Source organism: Hyla sarda, chromosome 6 (genome assembly GCF_029499605.1).
Source record: "Hyla sarda isolate aHylSar1 chromosome 6, aHylSar1.hap1, whole genome shotgun sequence".
Taxonomy (NCBI): Eukaryota; Metazoa; Chordata; class Amphibia; order Anura; family Hylidae; genus Hyla; species Hyla sarda.
This window is the reverse complement of record NC_079194.1, coordinates 293,832,276-293,855,383: the sequence shown is the minus strand read 5'-3', so window position 1 is coordinate 293,855,383 and position 23,108 is coordinate 293,832,276. Positions and strand designations below refer to the sequence as shown.

The following is a 23,108-nucleotide window of genomic DNA, read 5'->3' as shown; positions in this document are numbered from 1 at the left end:
TCCTCAGGTGTATTATATCATGTGATCATATATAGACCCCTCCTCAGGTGTATTATATCATGTGACCATATATAGATCATCTTCAGGTGTATTATATCATGTGATCATATATAGATCCCTCCTCAGGTGTATTATATCATGTGATCATATATTTATTCTCCTCAGGTGTATTATACCATGTGATCATATATTTATCCTCCTCAGGTGTATTATACCATGTGACCATAAATAGATCCTCCTCAGGTGTATTATACCATGTGATCATATATAGATCCTCCTCAGGTGTATTATATCATGTGATCATATATAGATCCTCCTCAGGTACATTATACCATGTGATCATATATAGATCCTCCTCAGGTGTATTATATCATGTGATCATATATTTATCCTCCTCAGGTGTATTATACCATGTGATCATATATTTATCCTCCTCAGGTGTATTATATCATGTGATCATATATTTATCCTCCTCAGGTGTATTATACCATGTGATCATGTATAGATCCCTCCTCAGGTGTATTATATCATGTGATCATATATTTATCCTCCTCAGGTGTATTATATCATGTGATCATATATTTATCCTCCTCAGGTGTATTATACCATGTGATCATATATAAATCCTCCTCAGGTGTATTATACCATGTGACCATAAATAGATCCTCCTCAGGTGTATTATACCATGTGATCATATATAGATCCCTCCTCAGGTATATTATATCATGTGATCATATATAGATCCTCCTCAGGTGTATTATATCATGTGATCATATATATATATATATATATATATATATATATATATATATAGACCCCCCTCAGGTGTAGTATGGTCTGTATGTTTCCGTCGCCCCGTACACTGACTTTTATTCCAATAATCTCCATCTTCTTATAGGAAAGCCGATCTGTATATTAGATTCGTCACATAGTATAATTACTTCCCAAACCTTAGATTACGGCTGACCCTCCCCGGCAGGTTCTCATGACATTATGGAGAATACGTCCCTTTGTAGCAGTGAAATATGGTGCAATTAGCCGATTACCCCGAGGACGATCGCCGCGTAACACGAAACCGCTTCTTTTTAAGTCTTTCAAAGGGAAAAAAATCTCATTCCAGCATTAACCCCTGGTGGAGGACACAGATACATCCTATATCTGAAGGGAGGTCCTGTGTGGCGGGTAGCGGCTGCACCCCATGGTTGTAGGCCCCGGGCAGTGACCAAAAAACATGGGGTGCAACCACACCCCGACGCATGGGCCGCAGTTTCTCCGAAAGTTCCCATAACTGTAGATTAACAATCATTGTAGATATTTATATTTAGAATAATAATAGTGAATACATAGAACTTTGTATCGTATTTTATTATCAGATAGCAGCAATACGTCCTATTAAAGGGGCACTCCGCTGGAAAACATTTGTTTTTTAAATCAACAAATTACTTCAATTACAAAATCTTTATCCTTCCAGTACTTTTTAGCAGCTGTATTCTACAGAGGAAATTCTTTGCTTTTTGAATTTCTTTTTTGTTTTGTCCACAGTGCTCTCTGCTGACACCTGATGCCCTTATAAAGAACTGTCCAGAGCAGGAGAAAATCCCCATAGCAAACCTATGCTGCTCTGGACAGTTCCCTATACGGACAGAGGTGTCAGCACAGAGCACTATGGACAAGACAAAAAAGAAATTCAAAATGAAAAGAATTTCCTTTGTAGCATACAGCTGCTAAAAAGTACTGGAAGGGTAAAGATTTTTTTAATAGAAGTAATTTACAAATCTGTTTAACTTTCTGGCACCAGTTGATTAAAAAAATGTTTTCCACCAGAGTGCCCCTTTAATACCATGTGAGGTTAGGGTTCTTCTTTACCCCCCAGCTCTTCTGATTGTGTCCATTTATCCCCACTATACAGTTCATCTTCCAGAGACCCCAGTGAGGTCAGGTTTCTGCGCTTCTCCATTGGGCAGAGGAAATGCTCCCGGTCAGTGCGTCCCCCTGCTGGGCTCGGAGTGTATTGCAGTCCTTCCTACACTAATGGCGTGACGCAGATAACACCACTAACTCTTCGGCCGTGTGGCCGGTAACGTTGCCGTGCTCTGAACTTACAAGAATTTTTGATATTTTGTGATAATTTTTTTTTTAATTAACCAAAAATAATATATAATATAATAATATTTGACTTGAAGAGTAACCTGTAGGATGATACGGTGGATTTCAAGTTTAACTTTGATCTGAAGGTCTGCAACAAAGTAACAGTATAATAACTAAGAATGGATACTTGTACTTGTCACTGGTGATGGTTGTATTAGTGTTTTAACCAGCGTGCCTCCAGCTGTTGCAAAACTACAACTCCCAGCATTCACTTTACATCCCCACATACACTAACACATGTATTCTGCAGGAGGACACTTGTCCGACCCTTCTCTCCTCTGACATCCAGAGTCAAGAAAGGGTCATGAGACCTTCGTACACATAGATCAGTGTTTCTCAACCAGGGTGCCGCCAGCTGTTGCAAAACTACAACTCCCAGCATGCATTCCTAATCCCCGAATTAGCAAGCACATATTCTGCAGAAGGACACTTGCCCAACCCTTTTCTCCTCTGACATGCAGAGTCAAGAGCGAGCCGAGAGGCCATCGTACATATAGATCAGTGTTTCCAAACCAGGATGTCTCCAGCTGTTACAAAACTACAACTCCCAGCATGCACTGCCCATCCCCATATACACTAGCACATGTATTCTGCAGGGGGACACTTGCCCGACCCTTCTCTCCTCTGACATCCAGAGTCAACAGAGGATCGAGAGGCCATCTTACACTTAAATCAGTGTTTCCCAACCAGGGTGCCTCCAGCTGTTGCAAAACTACAACTCCCAGCATGCATTCCTGATCCCCGTATTAGCAAGGGCATATTCTGCAGAAGGACACTTGCCCAACCCTTTACTCCTCTGACATCCACAGTCAACAGAGAGCCGAGAGGCTATCGTACACATAGATCACTGTTTCCAAACCAGGGTGTCTCCAGCTGTTGCAAAACTACAACTCTCAGCATGCATTCCCTATCCCCACATACACTAGCACATGTATTCTGCAGCAGGACACTTGCCCGACCCTTCTCTCCTCTGACATCCAGAGTCAACAGAGAGCCGAGAGGCCATCGTACACATAGATCAGTGTTTCCAAACCAGGGTGTCTCCAGCTGTTGCAAAACTACAACTCCCAGCATGCCCGGACAGCCGTAGGCTGTCTGGGCATGCTGGGAGTTGTAGTTTTGCAACAGCTGGAGGCACCCTGGTTGGAAAGCACTGTCTTGTATGGGTAATAAAACATGAATGCTCCTTCCTGTGCAGATGAAAGGCCCAGAAGCAGATGTTTATGCGGAACCTTCACTGTCACATGCAAAAAAAAAAAGAAAAACATTTCCATTTTTTTTTTTCTTTTACTCCTTAGGGCAAAATGTAACAAAGACAAATCCGTGTAAGTGCGAGATGCCTGAGCATAAAACATCGCGCTGCGTCATGTCAGCTGGAACACGCAGATTGACATGTGCAGAGCCCCAGCTGAGCAATGTGACATAGTATACACAGTACTGGCCTCGCCGTGACCCACATTGATTGCCTTGTGTCCATTGTCCTATTCTACAGCAGATGAGCATGATGAGAGTTGTAGTTCTACAACTGTAAAGAGCCACGGGGTGGGTGAACACTGCACTGGTGCAAGCGGTGGCTCCCTGGCTTTTGAGAAACTACATCTCCCAGCCTACCCTGACTGTCAGGGAAGCTGCAGTCTGTCAGGGCATGCTGGGAGTTGTAGTTCTGCAACAGCTAAGGAGCCACAGGTTGAAGACCACTGCATTAGTACAACCAGCTGTTGATAGTCCAGTGCAGTGGTCTTCAACCCTTAGCTCCCCAGTTGTTTCAAAACTACAACTCCCAGCATGCCATTATGGACGGCAGCTTCCCTGACAGTCAGGGTAGGCTGGGAGTTTTAGTTGTGCCTTAACTGAGAAGCTGCAGGTGGAAGACCAATGCACTAGTGCAACCTTTGGCTCTCTAGCTGTTGAGAAACTACAACTCCCAGCATGCCATGACAGACTGTAGTTTCCCCGTTCCTGTGGGATTTGTAGTTCTACAACAACTGGTGGTTAAAGACCAATGCCCCAGTATATTCTGGTGACCTGGAGCAGTGTTTCTCAACCAGTGTGCCTCCAGCTGTTGCAAAACTACAACTCCCAGCATGCCCAGACAGCCAATGGCTGTCCGGGCATGCCGGGAGTTGTAGTTTTGCAACAGCTGGAGTTGCAACAGTTGGGAAACACTGCTCTGTACTCTTAATTTTTTTATGCAAGACACAGAGAAAGTTGCCCAATTTTATAAAAAACAAAAAACAAAAAAAAAACTTTACAATATTGTTTAAAAACCTGTGGCACTACAACTCCCAGCATGCCAAAGGTTTTAGCATCTGCAAGTAGCATTAACCTCTAATCTGCTGCGTGGTATTATAATCCCCATCCTCTTGCCTGCCTCTTCCGTTTTTTGCCTACAGTGTAATGTCTGCTCGACAGGTTTCTCTGTGCTTTATATCTTCTTCAGGGAGCATTTCCATCATGCTGGTAATTCATTATTCTCTGTTTTTTCCTTTTCCTGATTTTTCTTTTTTTACTTTTTTAAGGCTCCCAGGTCCCAGCACCAGGACGTCGGCTGCAGGCAGCGAAGCCAAAACCCGGGGGCCGGTCGGTGGGAACAGGCGCAGTCAGAGTTTTAATAACTACGACAAAGCCAAACCGGTGAATCCTCCCGCAGCTGTGACTGAGAAAGGTACGTGCTGGAGACTTTACCTACAGGGGGTTGCGAAAATGTTGCCTTAGTTCAGTGATCTTAAACTTTTGCTGTACTTTTGCTGTTGTTTCTGCAACAGCCGGAGAGCCATGCGTTTCAGATCACTGCCTCATTGCATTAAAGGGGTACTCCACTGAAAAATAAAATTCTAAATCAACTGGTGCCAGAAAGTTAAACATATTTGTAAATTACTTCTATTTAAAAATCTATATTTATCAGCTGTTATATGCTCCACAGGAAGTTCTTTTTTTTTTTAAATTTCTTTTCTATCTGACACAGTGCTCTCTGCTGACACCTCTGTCCATTTTAGGAACTGTCAAGAGTAGAAGCAGATCCTCATAGCAAACCTCTCCTGCGCCGGACAGTTCCTGACATGGACACAGGTGTCAGCAGAGAGCACTGAAGTCAGACAGAAAGAAAATTCAAAAAGAAAATAACTTCCTGTGGTGCATACAGCAGCTGATAGGTACTGGAAGGATTAAGATTTTTTAATGGAAATAATTTACAAATCTGTTTAACTTTCTGGCACCAGTTGATTTAAAAATGTTTTCCAGTGGAGTACCCCTTTAAGGGATGTTACAAATATCCCCAACAACTCACAGTCAGATTGCACCCTAAGGTAGTCACGTGATTTGTTGGCGAATGACGCACCTTTTTTTTCGGTAATGACGCCTCACTTATTCTGCTGGCTCCGTTATTATGAAACAAATGGCGAATTATCGATTGCAGGATGAAAACTGTCAGGTGGATTAATGGTGACCAGTAACTGTAAAATTATAAAGAGCTACAGTAAAACTTTATATATATATATATATATATATATATATATATATATATGTGTGTGTGTATATATATATATATATATATATATATATACATACATATATATATATATACACACATTATAAATGCTTCAGTCTTCTGCATAAACGGGAAAGTTATTCGCTGCCGTGTCATTTGTATCAAGCAATGACTTACTCTAGTGTTGTGTCACCCCCTAGTGGACTCAGTAAGTAACTGCTACCGTCACAAAAGCAATGTTTTTGCTTTTGGCTCGTGTTCTCAAACATAAAAGATATATTTATATATATATATATATATATATATATATATATATATATTTATATATATATATATATATATATATATATATATATATATATATTTATATGTTTTATTTGCCAATTTTTATTTTTATTTTTTTTAAACCAATCGCCAAAAAAAAAAAAATAGCTAAATAAAATTGCCTTTTTTTTCCCCCATTACCAGCGGAAAAGATTAGGCTTTTTTTTTTTTTTTTGCAACATAAATAGTCCCTGAAAACAGAAGTGTCTGATTTTTGGGTGTCTGTCAGTGTCCCTTTTTTTATTGATTGGGGGGGTTTCTCCAACTTTGTAATGTACTTTGTGTATTTTAATTCCTCAAAGAAGTCTGCATGTTGCGAGTGAATAAAATAGAGACAATTATTTTATATAGGCTTTATAAACCTTAAAGGGGTACTCCGGTGGAAGACTTTTTTTTTTTTTTTTTATCAACTGGTGCCAGAAAGGTAAACAGATTTGTAAATTACTTCTGTTAAAAAATATTAATCCTTCCAGTACTTATTAGCTGCTGAATACTACAGAGGAAATTATTTTCTTTTTGGAACACAGAGCTCTCTGCTGACATCATGACCACAGTGCTCTCTGCTGACACCTCTATCCATTTTAAGAACTGTCCAGAGTAGGAGAAAATCCCCATAGAAAACATATGCTGCTCTGGACAGTTCCTTAAATGGACAGAGATGTCAGCAGAGAGCACTGTGGTCGTGATGTCAGCAGAGAGCTCTGTGTTCCAAAAAGAAAATAATTTCCTCTGTAGTATTCAGCAGCTAATAAGTACTGGAAGGATTAAGATTTTTTAATAGAAGTAATTTACAAATCTGTTTAACTTTCTGGCACCAGTTGATTAAAAAAACATCTGGAGGCACACTGGTTTGGAAACACTGATTTATGTGTACGATGGGCTCTCAAATCTCTGGATGTCAGAGGAGAGAAGGGTCGGGCAAGTGTCCTCCTGCAGAATACATGTGCTAGTGTATGTGGGGATGGGGAGTGTATGCTGGTGGTTGTAGTTTTGCAACAGCTGGAGGCACACTGCTTGGGAAACACTGATCTAGGTCAGAGAGTTGGAGACCACTGCACTAAACTGCACCTGACTCTATGTTGACTCTGAATGTCAGAGGAGAGAACGGTCGGGCAAGTGCCCCCCTGCAGAATACATGTTCTTTCTTTTTTTAAATCAGATAATTTTTATTGAAGTTTTCAAACACAGAAATTATAACATACATACAAACAACCCAAATCCCAGCCAAACCCCCCCCCCACCCCCACCCCAACAACACCCTCCCCCCAAACGCAATCCATCTCTACCCCCCACTCCGAAATCATCAGACTTCTAAAGAGCAAAGAAACCATTAAACAAAACATACTGAGCAGAATACATGTTCTAGTGTATGCGGGGATGGGAAGTGCATTCTGGGAGTAGTTTTCCAACAGCTGGAGGCACCCTGTTTGGGAAGCATTACATTAGCATAAAACAGATGTTTTCTTATGGCAGTGCACCGGTATACTACGGTTTTAGGTCCGGTCCAAAACCGCTTTCGGGTCAAAACTGAGCCGACCGCAGTCACCGTTTGACTCCGGTTGGATCATTAAAGTAAATGGAGTCACGGGCTGATCCGGCCGGGGTACGGGAGCGCCCGGTTTGCCCCTCCCCCCGCCGGATCCGGCACCCGTATGTGAATGCACCCTTAGCATAACACAGGGTTTCCCAACCAGTGTGTCTTCAGCTGTTGCAAAACTACATCTCCCAGCATGCATTATATCCACTTGCTTTCATTACATCCATCTTAACTAAAATGACAGTTGAGAATTTGATACAATTGTATCCAGTCTACAGAATTCTCAGAAACAGTGTTTCCCAATCAGCATGTCTCCAGCTGTTGCAAAACTACAACTCCCAGCATGCCCGGACAGCCGTTGGCTGTCCGGGCATGCTGGGTGTTGTAGTTTTGCAACAGCTGGAGGCACCCTGGTTGTAAAATCTCCCTGTACATCCCTCATTGGTGTGGGGGTGGGGTATATTACTAAGTGTGGGTGATTGAGGATTTCCCCAGATGACAGGGATCCTCCTGCGCCCGGCGCCTCCTCACGTCCTCTACATCAAAGCCGCACAATGTGTGACTCTCCGAACTTAATTTCAAGGGTCAATGATGCCAAATCGTTCTTCATGTTCCAATTTAGTGATAAAAACGACTAAGAGCTTCCTGTCACATGGTGAGGAGGATGAGACGACAGAAGAGTGCGCCAAAAATAGAATGATTCATAGGTATATAGTCTTGTGTACTGGGACAGAGCTGCAGATCCTGTACAATGTATTCGCCAGGACTGGACATGTAGGTCCTGGCAGATGATGGGGGTTCAGAGTCCCCCCCCAGCCAAATCTGATGTGTGCTGACCTGTGTGGACTCCGGCCGGGTCTGGTCAGCCGCTTGATCACTTAGCTTCCATAACAGGGTGCCTCCAGCTGTTGCAAAACTACAGCTCCCAGCATGCCTGGACACCCGACGGTTGTCTGGTCATGCTGGGGTTTGTAGTTTTGCAACAGCTGGAGAGCGACAGGTTGGACATCACTGTTCTAGGCTACCCACAGATTGGTCATCACTGTTCTAGGCTACCCACAGGTTAGAGATCACTGTTCTAGGCTACTCACAGGTTGGACACCATTGCTCTAGGCTACCCACGACTTGGACATCACTATTCTAGGCTACCCACAGGTTGGACATCACTATTCTAGGCTACCCACAGGTTGGACATCACTATTCTAGGCTACTCACAGGTGGCACAACACTGCTCTAGGTTACCCACAGGTTGGAGATCACTGTTCTAGGCTACTCACAGGTTAGACACCACTGCTCTAGGCTACCCACGACTTGGACATCACTATTCTAGGCTACCCACAGGTTGGACATCACTATTCTAAGCTACCCACAGGTTGGATATCCCTATTCTAGGCTACCCACAGGTTGGATATCCCTATTCTAGGCTACCCACAGGTTGTAGATCACTGTTCTAGGCTACCCACAGTTTGGATATCCCTATTCTAGGCTACCCACAGGTTGGACATCACTATTCTAGGCTACCCACAGGTTGGAGATCACTGTTCTAGGCTACCCACAGGTTGGAGATCACTGTTCTAGGCTACCCACAGGTTGGACACCAATGCTCTAGGCTACCCATAGGTTGGACACCACTGCTCTGGGCTACACACAGGTTGGACACCACTGCTCTAGGCTACCCACAGGTTGGACACCACTGCTCTAGGCTACCCACAGGTTGGACACCACTGCTCTAGGCTACCCACAGGTTGGACACCACTCCTCACAGGTTGGACACCACTCCCACAGGTTGGACATCATATTCTAGGCTACCCACGACTTGGACATCACTATTCTAGGCTACCCACCGGTTGGACATCACTATTCTAGGCTACCCACAGGTTGACACCACTGCTCTAGGCTACCCACAGGTTGAACACCACTGCTCTAGGCTACCCACAAGTTGGACACCACTGCTCTAGGCTACCCACAGGTTGGACACCACTGCTCTAGGCTACCCACAGGTTGGACACCACTGCTCTAGGCTACCCACAGGTTGGACACCACTGCTCTAGGCTACCCACAGGTTGGACACCACTGCTCTAGGCTATCCACAGGTTGGACTCCACTGCTCTAGGCTACCCACAGGTTGGACACCACTGCTCTAGGCTACCCACAGGTTGGACACCACTGCTCTAGGCTAACCACAGGCTGGACACCACTGCTCTAGACTAACCACAGGTTGGACACCACTGCTCTAGGCTATCCACAGGTTGGACACCACTGCTCTAGGCTATCCACAGGTTGGACACCACTGCTCTAGGCTACCCACAGGTTGGACCTCTGCTCTAGGCTACCCACAGGTTGGACACCACTGCTCTAGGCTACCCACAGGTTGGACACCACTGCTCTAGGCTACCCACAGGTTGGACACCACTGCTCAAGGCTACCCACAGGTTGGACACCACTGCTCTATGCAACCCACAGGTTGGACACCACTGCTCTAGGCTACCCACAGGTTGGACACCACTGCTCTAGGCTACCCACAGGTTGGACACCACTGCTCTATGCTACCCACAGGTTGGACACCACTGCTCTAGGCTACCCACAGGTTGGACACCACTGCTCTATGCTACCCACAGGTTGGACACCACTGCTCTAGGCTACCCACAGGTTGGACACCACTGCTCTAGGCTACCCACAGGTTGGACACCACTGCTCTATGCCACCCACAGGTTGGACACCACTGCTCTAGGCTACCCACAGGTTGGACATCACTGCTCTAGGCTATCCACAGGTTGGACACCACTGCTCTAGGCTATCCACAGGTTGGACACCACTGCTCTATGCTAACCGTATCAACAGTGGAGATGTTAGGGGTAGGAGAGATTTAGATTTAGTTTGTACAATGTTTTTGTAATGTAGGGTGCCCCCAGCTGTTGCAAAACTACAACTTCCAGGGGTGGGGGGGTCACCTCTGTGGATCTTTGAATTGGGCCGTTTGCTGGACTTTGTCTGTAGGGGGCAGTAGTCCTCTGCTGTTACATATATGCAGTATCTTATAGTGCTAATAGTTTTATTTTATAGATAGTTTATGGCTTGAACCAATAGTCATGGAAACCATTAACTGGGAACTCCTTTTATCACTGGGGCGTGAAGGGCTTCACCCGAAAATGGGTTCAATACTTGTCTGAGATTAGTGGCTGAAAGGCAATTGGGAGGTCAACATGTATTTCTGTCTTGTAAGTGAAAGGCCGGATTCACACATTGCACACATTTTATTAATCTGACAGGCACTAGGACCGCTCTGAAGTGCGCCAATGCATTTCCAAGTGAAATCCGCAGAAGTCTATTCTTTCTATCGACTCAGGAATCGGGATTTCCATGACAGAAACATCTAATGCAGAAATTCCAGTGTGTGCACAGTGCAGCAGAACCCCATTAAAATCAAGACATTCCACCGTGTAAAGATTCTGTAAGGCCGGGTCCACACCACGGAATGTCTGCAACAGATCTGGACCTGTAGCCATATATAATATATATAAATATATATATATATATATATACACACACACCATATAACCTATAGTCATATATACTATATATATATATATATATATATATATATATACCATATAACATATAACCTGTAGCCATATATTCTATATATACCATATAACATATAACCTGTAGCCATATGTACTATATATATATATATATATATATATACCGTATAACATATAACCTGTAGCCATATATAACATATAACCTGTAGCCATATATACTATATATATATATACCATATAACATATAACCTGTAGCCATATATACTATATATACCATATAACATATAACCTGTAGTCATATATACCATATAACCTGTAGCCATATATACTATATACCATATAACATATAACCTGTAGTCATATATACCATATAACCTGTAGCCATATATACTATATAATCTGTAGCCATATATACTATATACACCATATAACATATAACCTGTAGTCATATATACCATATAATCTGTAGCCATATATACTATATATACCATATAACATATAACCTGTAGCCATATATACTATATACACCATATAACATATAACCTGTAGTCATATATACCATATAATCTGTAGCCATATATACTATATATACCATATAACATATAACCTGTAGCCATATATACTATATACCATATAATTTGTAGCCATATATACTATATATACCATATAACATATAACCTGTAGCCATATATACTATATATACCATATAACATATAACCTGTAGCCATATATACTATATATAACATATAACCTGTAGCCATATATACTATATATACCATATAACCTGTAGCCATATATACTATATATACCATATAACCTGTAGTCATATATAACCTGTAGCCATATATACTATATACCATATAACCTGTAGTCATATATAACATATAACCTGTAGCCATATATACTATGTATACCATATAACCTGTAGCCATATATACTATATATATACCATATGACATATAACCTGTAGCTATATATACTATATATACCATATAACATATAGTCATATATACTATATATATATATATATATATATATACACCATATAACCTATAGTCATATATACTATATATATATATATATATATATATATATATAACATATAACCTGTAGCCATATATACTATATACCATATAACCTGTAGCCATATATACTATATACCATATAACCTGTAGCCATATATACTATATATAACATATAACCTGTAGCCATATATACTATATATACCATATAACATATAACCTGTAGCCATATATACTATATATAACATATAACCTGTAGCCATATATACTATATATAACATATAACCTGTAGCCATATATACTATATATAACATATAACCTGTAGCCATATATACTATATACCATATAACCTGTAGCCATATATACTATATACCATATAACCTGTAGCCATATATACTATATATAACATATAACCTGTAGCCATATATACTATATATAACATATAACCTGTAGCCATATATACTATATATACCATATAACATATAACCTGTAGCCATATATACTATATATAACATATAACCTGTAGCCATATATACTATATATAACATATAACCTGTAGCCATATATACTATATACCATATAACATATAACCTGTAGTAATATGAGTCCTGATCTGGTCAGTCCCATCTGTGGGTCCCCACCCCCATGAGATTGTTTCCCACCATGAGATCCCACCAGTGACTCCACATTCCAGCCGAATGTTAAATTTTAACTCCCGACCCTGTAAATATTAACCTGTGTGTGATGTGTCCGGGTTTATTATGGTGACCTCTCCGCCTCCTGGTGGGGACACTGTATCCTGAGCGGGGAATGTCCCTTACTCTGGATTAACACGTAGTCAGTGTGTACAGTGCTCCTGGAATGCAGCGGCTCCAGAACTACAACACCCAGCATTGTCAGTAGCTCTCAGGACATGCTGGGAATTGTGGTTTTGCAACAGCTGGAGATCCCCGGCCCAAAGTGAGATACTGATCTAAAATCTGCTCTTATAGGTCCAGCTTCATCAATCTTGACTATAGTGTTCTCATAGGACTCCAGGTTATAAATAAGTTTAGGTCATCACGGTTTTCTGTATTTCTTGATTATGTCTCTTCTAACAGGAAGTTGTGTAGTCCACTCATTGTCAGTGTAGTGTTGTCTTAGCAGCTTCTCAGCTCTCCCCTCTCTCCTAACAGGAATTTGTGTAGTCCTTTCTTTGTCACTGTGGTGTTGTCTCAGCATCTATCAGCTCCTCCCCCTCTCCTAACAGAAAGCTGTGTAGTCCTTTCTTTGTGTGGTGTTGTCTCAGCATCTCCCAGCTCCTCCCCCTCTCCTAACAGAAAGTTGTGTAGTCCTTTCTTTGTCTGTGTGGTGTTGTCTCAGCAGCTCCCAGCTCCTCCTTCTTTCCTAAAAGGAAGTTGAGTAGTCCTCTTATTGTCAGTGTGGTGTTGTCTCAGCAGCTCCTCGGCTTCTATCTCTCTCCTTAGATAACTCATTTCTGCTGTCTCAGGAGGCGTGGCTGGATTTTATCTTTGAACTTTAGCCCCACCCCCTTAGTGATGTCAACACCTCTGACCTGCCACTACAGTTAAATTACCATCTCAATTTCATATACACATATATATCTTTATTGGGACATTTAGGGAAGAAAGAGTTGTGGTTACTGCATGCTGCCTTGTGCTTGGCAATGCCACAGGCAGAGCAGCAGACAGGAAATGAATACAGCAGGTGCTGCAACCTTTGAGGATCCTCAGGATTTTCAATATCTATATCAGACTGTCAGATGTCGGATTAAAGGAATTGTCTTCATAGATTCCACAATATAGATGGCAACGTGGAATTCCAGGCACGTGGACATGTTTCCAATTATTAGAGAATGGATCAGAGAAAACATCATATTGTTTACACAGCGAACAGGGAAAATATTCATGTCGGGTCCCCGAGGGCAGGAGGAAGCGAAGAATCAGTATTGAGGAGCCGGAGGAATGTGACTGTGTGTACGGTGTGGGGGGGGGGGGGGGGTGCAGAGCATGGTTACCCAACCAGGGTGCCTCCAGCTGTTGCAAAACTACAACTCCCAGCATGCATTCCCTATCCCCGCATATTCTAGCTCATGTATTCTGCAGGGGAACACTTGCCCAACCCTTCTCTCCTCTGACATCCAGAGTCAACAGAGAGTTGAAAGGCCATCGTACACATAGATCAGTGTTTCAGTGCCTTCAGCTGTTGCAAAACTACAACTCCCAGTATGCCCGGACAGCCAAGGTGGAGGCATACTGATTGGGAAATATTGGCCTAGTTAATCTCCCATCTGCATTCAGGATCTTTGGGGCTCATCCATAGTGACGATTGGGTTCTCAGTCTCCTTTCTTACCAAGTCCCTTCTCCCCTCATTACTTAGTTTGGGGGGGGTGACAGCTCTAGTAAGACTCCTGGTTGTTCCTTTTTCTTCCATGTAAGAATTATGGAGGCCACTGAGCTCTTGGGAACTTTCAGTGCAGCCGAAATGTTTTGTCCCCTTCTGCAGATCTGTGGTCCCTCACAATCTGGTCTCTGAGCCCTACAGGCAGTTCTTTCCCCCTAACGACTTGGTGTTTGCCCTGATATACATTGTCAGCTGTGAGGCCTTATATAGACAGGGCTGTGTCTGAGCTCTACAGGCAGTTCTCTCTCCCTCATGGCTTGGGGTTTGCTCTGATATACATTGTCAGCTTTGAGACCTTTATATAGACAGGGCTGTGTCTGAGCTCTACAGGCAGTTCTTTCCATCTCATGGCTTGGTGTTTGCTCTGATATACATTGTCAGCTGTGAGACCTTAAAGGCAGGGCTGTGTCTGAGCTCTACAGGCAGTTCTTTCCCCCTCATGGCTTGGGGTTTGCTCTGATATACATTGTCAGCTGTGAGACCTTATATAGACAGGGCTGTGTCTGAGCTCTACAGGCCGTTCTTTCCCCCTTCATGGCTTGGGGTTTGCTCTGATATACATTGTCAGCTGTGAGACCTTATAGGCAGAGCTGTGTCTGAGCTCTACAGGCAGTTCTCTCCCTCTCATGGCTTGGGGTTTGCTCTGATATACATTGTCAGCTTTGAGACCTTATATAGACAGGGCTGTGTCTGAGCTCTACAGGCAGTTCTTTCCATCTCATGGCTTGGTGTTTGCTCTGATATACATTGTCAGCTGTGAGACCTTATAGACAGAGCTGTGTCTGAGCTCTACAGGCAGTTCTTTCTCCCCTCATGACTTGGTGTTTGCTCTGATATACATTGTCAGCTGTGAGACCTTAAAGGCAGGGCTGTGTCTGAGCTCTACAGGCAGTTCTTTCCCCCTCATGGCTTGGGGTTTGCTCTGATATACATTGTCAGCTGTGAGACCTTATATAGACAGGGCTGTGTCTGAGCTCTACAGGCCGTTCTTTCCCCCTTCATGGCTTGGGGTTTGCTCTGATATACATTGTCAGCTGTGAGACCTTATAGGCAGAGCTGTGTCTGAGCTCTACAGGCAGTTCTTTTCCCCCCCCCCCCCCCCCCCCCATGACTTGGTGTTTGCTCTGATATATAGACATGGCCGTGTCTTGTCCAGTCTGATGAATTTACCCCAGGTGACTCCGACCAAGGTGGAGAAACATCTCAGAGATGATCGAGAGAAATGGGAGGAGCCAGAGATCAATATCAAGTGTCTTAATAAAGGGTATGAATACTTATGTCCATGAGAAATTGTAGGTTCTCCTTTTACAAAACATTTGAGTGCTGAATGATGGAGGGAAATATATATATATTTTTTAATTATTATTTATTATTATTATTATTATTTATCACAAGGAGAAACATAACAAAATGTGGAAAAAAGGTGAAAGGTTCTCAACCTTCCGAATACATTGTACATGAAAGAAATATTTGGATTTTTATTATTATTTATTTTTTATTTATTTTTAAAGCTCTTTTGCTCCAAACATATCGGCCCCACTGACCAGGGACAATTCTCCCTTTTTCTTATTATTACAAAGCCGCTCAGCCGACTATCACATGATTTGTCAGATGATCTGACTAACATACCATGCGGTGTGCAGCGTTACGTGCACGCGTATCTCGTTTGGTATGGTCTTAGTGGTCTCCAAACTGTGGACCTACAGATGTTGCAAAACTACAACTCCCAGCATGCCCGGAGAGCCTACGGCAACCTATGTGAAGGATTTCCTAGTAAATGGGTAACAGACTCCACAACTTGTGATTAGTTCCATTTTGTCGCGGAACTACACCTCCCAGCAGGCTATGATAGCTGCAGGTTGTCAGGGCATGCTGGGAGTTGTAGTAGATGAAACTGTGGACCTTTTAGATTTAGCAAAACTACAACTCCAAGCATGCACAGACAGCTGAAGTCACTCTAGTCCATTGGTCTCCAAACGGTGGACTTACAGATTACAACTCCCATCTGCACAGGAGGGAGCCTACATGTTTTATTACCCATACAAGAAAGTGCTTTTCAAACCAGGGTGCCTCCAGCTGTTGCAAAACTACAACTCCCAGCATGCCCGGACAGCCGAAGGCTGTCCGGGCATGCTGAAAGTTGTAGTTTTAGAACAGCTGTAGGCACTCAGGTTGGGAAATATTGATCTATGTGTCTGATGGCCTCTCGACTCTCTGTACACACTGGATGTTAGAGGAGAGAACGGTTGGGCAAGTGCCCCCATGCTGAGAGTTGTAGTTTTGCAACAGCTGAAGGCACTCTGGTTGAAAAACACTGATCTATGTGTCTTATGGCCTCTTGACTCTCTGTTGACTCCTGATGTCAGAGGAGAGAACGGTTGGGCAAGTGTCTTCATGCTGGTAGTTGTAGTTTTGCTACAGCTGGAGGCACCCTGGTTTGGAAACACTGATCTATGAGTATGATGGTCTCTCAACCCTCTGTTCACTCTGGATGTCAGAGGAGAAAAGGGTTGGGCAAGTGTCCTTCTGCAGAATATAAATGCTAGCTAATACGGGGATAGGGTATGCATGCTGGGAGTTGTAGATTTGCAACAGCTGGAGGCACCCTGGTTGGGAAACACTGATCTCTGTCTACGATGGCCTCTCAACCCTCTGTTGACTCTGGATATCAGAGGAGAAACGGGTTGGGCAAGTGTCCTTCTGCAGAATACATGTGCTAGTGTATACGGGGATGGGAAATGCAAGCTAGGAGTTGTAGTTTTGCAACAGCTGGAGGCACCCTGGTTTGGAAACACTGATCTATGTGTATGATAGCTTCTCAACCCTCTGTTCACTCTGGATGTCAGAGGAGAAAATGGTTGGGCAAGTGTCCTTCTGCAGAATATATGTGCTAGTGTAAACGGGGATGTGGAGTGCATGCTGGGAGTTTTAGCTTTGCAATAGCTGGAGGCACAATAGTTGGTAAACACTGATCTATGTGTACAATAGCCTCTCAACCCTCTGTTGACTCTGGATGTCAGAAGAGAAAAGGGTCGGACAAGTGTCCCCTGGCAGAATACATGTGCTAGTGTATGCAGGGATGTGGAGTTTTAGTTTTGCAACAGCTGGAGGCACAATAGTTGGGAAACACTGCTTTAGCCTATGAACCGGGGATAACATGCTGTTGCAAAACTACACCTACACTGCACGCATGCGATGGTAGTTGCAGGTTGTCAGTGCATGCTGGGAGTTGTAGTAGACAATCGTTTTACACGGTCCTGGCAATGTATATCCCACCTAAGTCCCTGGAGTAGCCGCGCTGACTCAGTGTCATGTTTTATGTAGACACTTTCTTGTTGGGTGGCGCTGGATTCTTCTCCCATACAAGGCCGGACTCCCAGTGTTTGTATATAGCAGAGCCGAGCGCGCGCCGTAAAGCTTCACTTTTCACATATTTTTTGCCATTGTTTAATCTCCGGCAGGGAAGATAACCAGGTATCTGCTCCGGACATTATTCTTCCTTCTAAGAACAAAAGCCGAGAGGCGCCCCTCCTGTCTCCTAAGATGTGGCAGGTGGAGGCTTTGAACTCTTCCTGACGGATTCGGGGGGCGTCCTCGTCTCCCCCTGGTGACACTCCGCTCCGCGCTTTTGATGTTCTGTTGTGTCAGCACTTTATCACATTTGTGTTTTCCCATTCGTCTTCGGTTTCATATAATCCGGACGCCTAAAATTTTTATTTCTTTTTATCAGCTGGTGCCAGAAAGTTAAGCAGATTTGTAAATTACTTCTATTAAAAAAAAAAAACTTTATCCTTCCAGTACTTATTAGCGGCTGTATATTACAGAGAAAGTTCTTTTGTTTTTGGATTGATTTTTTTTTCTGACCACAGTGCTCTCTGCTGACACCTCTGTCTGTATCAGGAACTGCCCAGAGCAGGAGAGGTTTGCTATAGGGATTTGCTCCTATTCTGGACAGTTCCTGACATGGACAGAAGTTTCAGCAGAGAGCACTGTGGTCAGAAAAAAGAAATCCAAAAAGAAAAGAACTTTCTCTGTAGTATATAGCAGCTAATAAGTACTGGAAGGATTAAGATTTTTTTAATAGAAGTAAATTACAAATCCGTATAACTTTCTGGCACCAGGTGATGTAAACATATGCTACTCTGGACAGTTCCTTAAAATGGACAGAGATGTCAGCAGAGAGCACTGTGTTAGTGATATCAGCAGAGAGCTCTGTGTTCCAAAAAGAAAATAATTTCCTTTGTAGTATTCAGCAGCTAATAAGTACTGGAAGGATTAAGATTTTTTAATCTAAGTAATTTACAAATCTTATAACTTTCTAGCACCAGTTGATAAAAAAAAAGTTTTCCACCGGAGTACCCCTTTAAGTCGCTACACTCCGGTTCCAAAGGAAATTTCTCTTTGTATTTAAAGGGGAACGCCGACCAAATAGTTCCTTGTTAGAAATGTGGTGCGCTAGGATGGAGTGTCCGAATGTAGATGACACCACACACCTATAGGAATGCATTGGGTTATATGGGACTTAAAGGGGAACCCAGACAGCCAATAGTTCTTGCAAACTACTAATCCCCAATGAGCATGCTGGGCATTGTAGTTCTACAGAAGTTGGAGAGCCACAGGATTGTTACTGCTGGAGATACACTGGTTTGAGGCACTGTGGGCCTCCAGCTGTTGTAAAACTACAACTCCCAGCATGCCCAGACAGCCGTCGGCTGGGAATTTTAGTTTTGTCAGCAGTTGGCTGTCTGGGCATGCTGGGCATTGTAGTTTTGTAACAATTGCAGAGCCACAAGTTTGTAACCGATGAAGACGCTGGTTGGAAACATTGGCTGCCCATCTGTTGTAAAACTACAACTCCCAGCATGCCTGGACAGTCTCCTGCTTTCCAGGTATGCTGGAAATTATAGTTTTTCAAGAAGTTGGCTGTGCATGCTGGGAGTTGTAGTTTTGCAATTGCTGGAGAGCCGTTGGTCTCCAATTGTGACTTCAGCTGTTGTAAAACTACAACTCCCAGCATGCCCGGACAGCCGTTGGCTGTCCGGGCATGCTGGGAGTTGTTGTTTTGCAAAAGCAGTTGACTGTCCAGGCATGCTGGGAGCTGTAGTTTACAAAACTACAACTCCCAGCATGCCTGGACACATGTTGACTGTCTGGACGTGCTGGGAGTTGTACTTTTGCAGCAGCAGTTGGTTGTCTGGGCATGCTGGGAGTTGTAGTTTTGCAGCAGCAGTTGGTTGTCTGGGCATGCTGGGAGTTGTACTTTTGCAGCAGCAGTTGGTTGTCTGGGCATGCTGGGAGTTGTAGTTTTGCTGCAGCAGTTGGTTGTCTGGGCATGCTGGGAGTTGTAGTTTTGCTGCAGCAGTTGGTTGTCTGGGCATGCTGGGAGTTGTACTTTTGCAGCAGAAGTTGGTTGTCTGGGCATGCTGGGAGTTGTACTTTTGCAGCAGCAGTTGGTTGTCTGGGCATGCTGGGAGTTGTAGTTTTGCTGCAGCAGTTGGTTGTCTGGGCATGCTGGGAGTTGTAGTTTTGCTGCAGCAGTTGGTTGTCTGGGCATGCTGGGAGTTGTACTTTTGCAGCAGCAGTTGGTTGTCTGGGCATGCTGGGAGTTGCAGTTTTGCAGTAGCTTGTGAGCAATTGGTCTACAATCTGTGTCTCTCTAGCTGTTGGAAAACTACAACTCCCAGCATGCTTGGGCACATATTGGTTGAGCAGTGGTGTCGTTAGCATGTTATTAAGCTTTTTAGGATACCCCTGCGGCCTCAGGTAGAGGTTACTGTGTCCTGAGATGGCGATTACTCCTGTTATCTGAGTTTACATAAGAGAGCGGCCTCGGTTATATATTATGTGAGGAAGGAAAGTTCCCTCCACTGCAGGGAGATAGTAATGGGGGCTCTGTATGGAGGGGTGGGGGTCTCTATAGAGGGATATAGCTGAGTATCAGTCTGTGTGGAGGGGTGGGGGTCTCTTTAGAGGGATATAGCTGAGTATCAGTCTGTGTGGAGGGCAGGGGTCTCTTTACAGTGGGGGTCTCTATAGAGGTGCTATAGCTGTTGATCAGTCTGTGTGGAGGGCAGGAGGTCTCTTTAGAGTGGGGGTCTCTATAACGGTGATATAGCTGAGTATCAGTCTGTGTGGAGGTCTCTTTAGAGTGGGGGTCTCTATAGAGGTGATATAGCTGTTGATCAGTCTGTGTGGAGGGCAGGGGTCTCTTTAGAGTGGGGGTCTCTATACTCTGTGCACAGTGGAGTCAGTAGACAGCTGAGGGGTGGGGATGTGATCTCTGGAGTCAGCAGTGAGTGCAGAGGGTGGAGAGATCGCTGCTTCACCTCTGACTGCTCCGCTGTCCCCGGGAGAGGATGTAGCAGAGCTGGTGCCGGCAGGGTGAAGCGGAGAGGACGCACACTACACCGCACAGACCGGTAACTCCTCACATCTATGATTTTCTGCTGTCTTTGTAGTTTGTCACTTTGTGTCAGGAACATTCACCTGTTATGGTGCCGACATTAACCCCTCACAGGCTGGACAGTGCAGGGAGACAGTACGGGCTTGTACTTGGCATAGCACAGTGTTTCCCAACCTGGGTGCCTCCAGCTGTTGCAAAACTACATCTCCCAGCATGCCCGGACATACATTTGGCTGTCCGGGCATGCTGGGAGTTGTAGTTTTGCAACAGCTGGAGGCCCCTGGTTTGGAAACACTGTTTCTGAGAAGTCTGTAGACCAGATACAATTGTATCAAATTCTCAACTGTCAAACGTTTTAGTTTAGATGGATGTAATGAAAGCAAGGGGATATAGTGCATGCTGGGAGTTGTAGTTTTGCAACAGCTGGAGGCCCCCTGGTTGGGAAACACTGTTTCTGAGAATTCTGTAGATTGGATACAATTGTATCAAATTCTCAACTGTCAAACGTTTTAGTTTAGATGGATGTAATGAAAGCAAGTGGATATAGTGCATGCTGGGAGATGTAGTTTGGCAACAGCTGGAGGCACCCTGGTTGGGAAATACTGGCCTAGAATATAAGATCCTTAAAGGGGTATTCCAGGCCAAAACTTTTTTTTTTTTTATATCAACTGGCTGCGGAAAGTTAAACAGATTTGTAAATTACTTTTATTAAAAAATCTTAATCCTTCCAATAGTTATTAGCTTCTGAAGTTGAGTTGTTGTTTTCTGTCTAACTGCTCTCTTATGACTCACGTCCCGGGAGCTGTGCAGTTCCTATGGGGATATTTTCCCATCATGCACAGCTCCCGGGACGTGACATCATCATTGAGCAGTTAGACAGAAAACTTCAGAAGCTAATAACTATTGGAAGGATTAAGATTTTTTAATAGAAGTAATTTACAAATCTGTTTAACTTTCCGGAGCCAGTTGATATATTAAAAAAAAGTTTTTGCCTGGAATACACCTTTAACCTACGGCTCTCCAGCTATTGGAAAAGTACAACCCTTATTATGCCAGAGCTATTGCAGAACTACAACTCCCAGCATGCACTATATCCACTTGCTTTCATTACATCCATCTAAACTTAAGTGTTTGACAGTTGAGAATTTGATACAATTGTATTCAGTCTACAGACTTCTCAGAAACAGTGTTTCCCAACCAGTGTGCCTCCAGCTGTTGCAGAACTACAACTCCCAGCATGCACTATATCCACTTGCTTTCATTACATCCATCTAAACTTAAGTGTTTGACAGTTGAGAATTTGATACAATTGTATCCGGTCTACAGACTTCTCAGAAACAGTGTTTCCCAACCAGGGGGCCTCCAGCTGTTGCAAAACTACAACTCCCAGCATGCCCGGACAGCCAACGGCTGTCCGGGCATGCTTGGAGTTATAGTTTTGCAACAGCCAGAGCCGCGCCGATTGGGAAACACTGGCATAATGGAAAAATACAGAGGAAGGGGTTTGAGTCTATTTGTAGGAGTTTATAACGTAAAATTCTCTGTAAAAAAAGTAATATCCTGGCGGATGGATATTCCACCTGTACGTTATTCGTGCGGTACAGGACGAGGGATTCCTGACTGCTTCCATGTGCGGCGCAAGTGAAAAAAAAATTATATAGAAATGATTTAACCCTGTAAGCACCACAGTGTCCAGTTTGGGAATTTTTTAATTATTTTTTAAATTATAACGGATATGAGAAGGATCATAAGGAGGCAGATAGGGGGCGCTATGTACACGTCGCACTCGTTTATTGTGTTCCGGTATCTGGAGAAGTGTTTCCCAACCAGTGTGCCTCCAGCTATTGCCCAGGGCATGCTGGGAGATGTTGATTTGCAACAGCTGGAGGCACCGTGGTTGGGAAACACTTCCCTCGATACCCCCCCTTACATAATAATCTGCTGTCAGTAACACTCCAGATAAGATTTACTTGTAATTGGCCACTAAGGGGCAGCGTCTCCCTCTCTTTTCACATACACCAGACCGCAATGTGGAGTTTTCTTTAATATACACAATTAAGGGAATGTTGTCACCTGTACACATGGAGGAGGCCATGACCCTTGTAATCAGTGGCGTAATCCACACAGTGACCCCACCAGCAGAATAGTGAGTGCAGCTCTGGGGTATAATACAGGATATTACTCAGGATCAGTACAGGATAAGTAATGTAATGTATGTACACAGTGACCTCACCAGCAGAA

At 43.6% G+C, this 23,108-nt stretch overlaps 1 protein-coding gene across 1 annotated transcript in view; it reads left to right on the top strand.

The window, feature by feature from the left end:
• The window catches only part of NAV2 (neuron navigator 2), a gene marked incomplete in the record, with an annotated part of 234,265 nt that overhangs the window by 103,906 nt on the left and 107,251 nt on the right, over positions 1 to 23,108 (top strand). Inside the window, 1 exon segment of the mRNA XM_056527781.1 lies at positions 4,668 to 4,813. Coding sequence (XP_056383756.1) covers positions 4,668 to 4,813 — 146 coding nt within the window.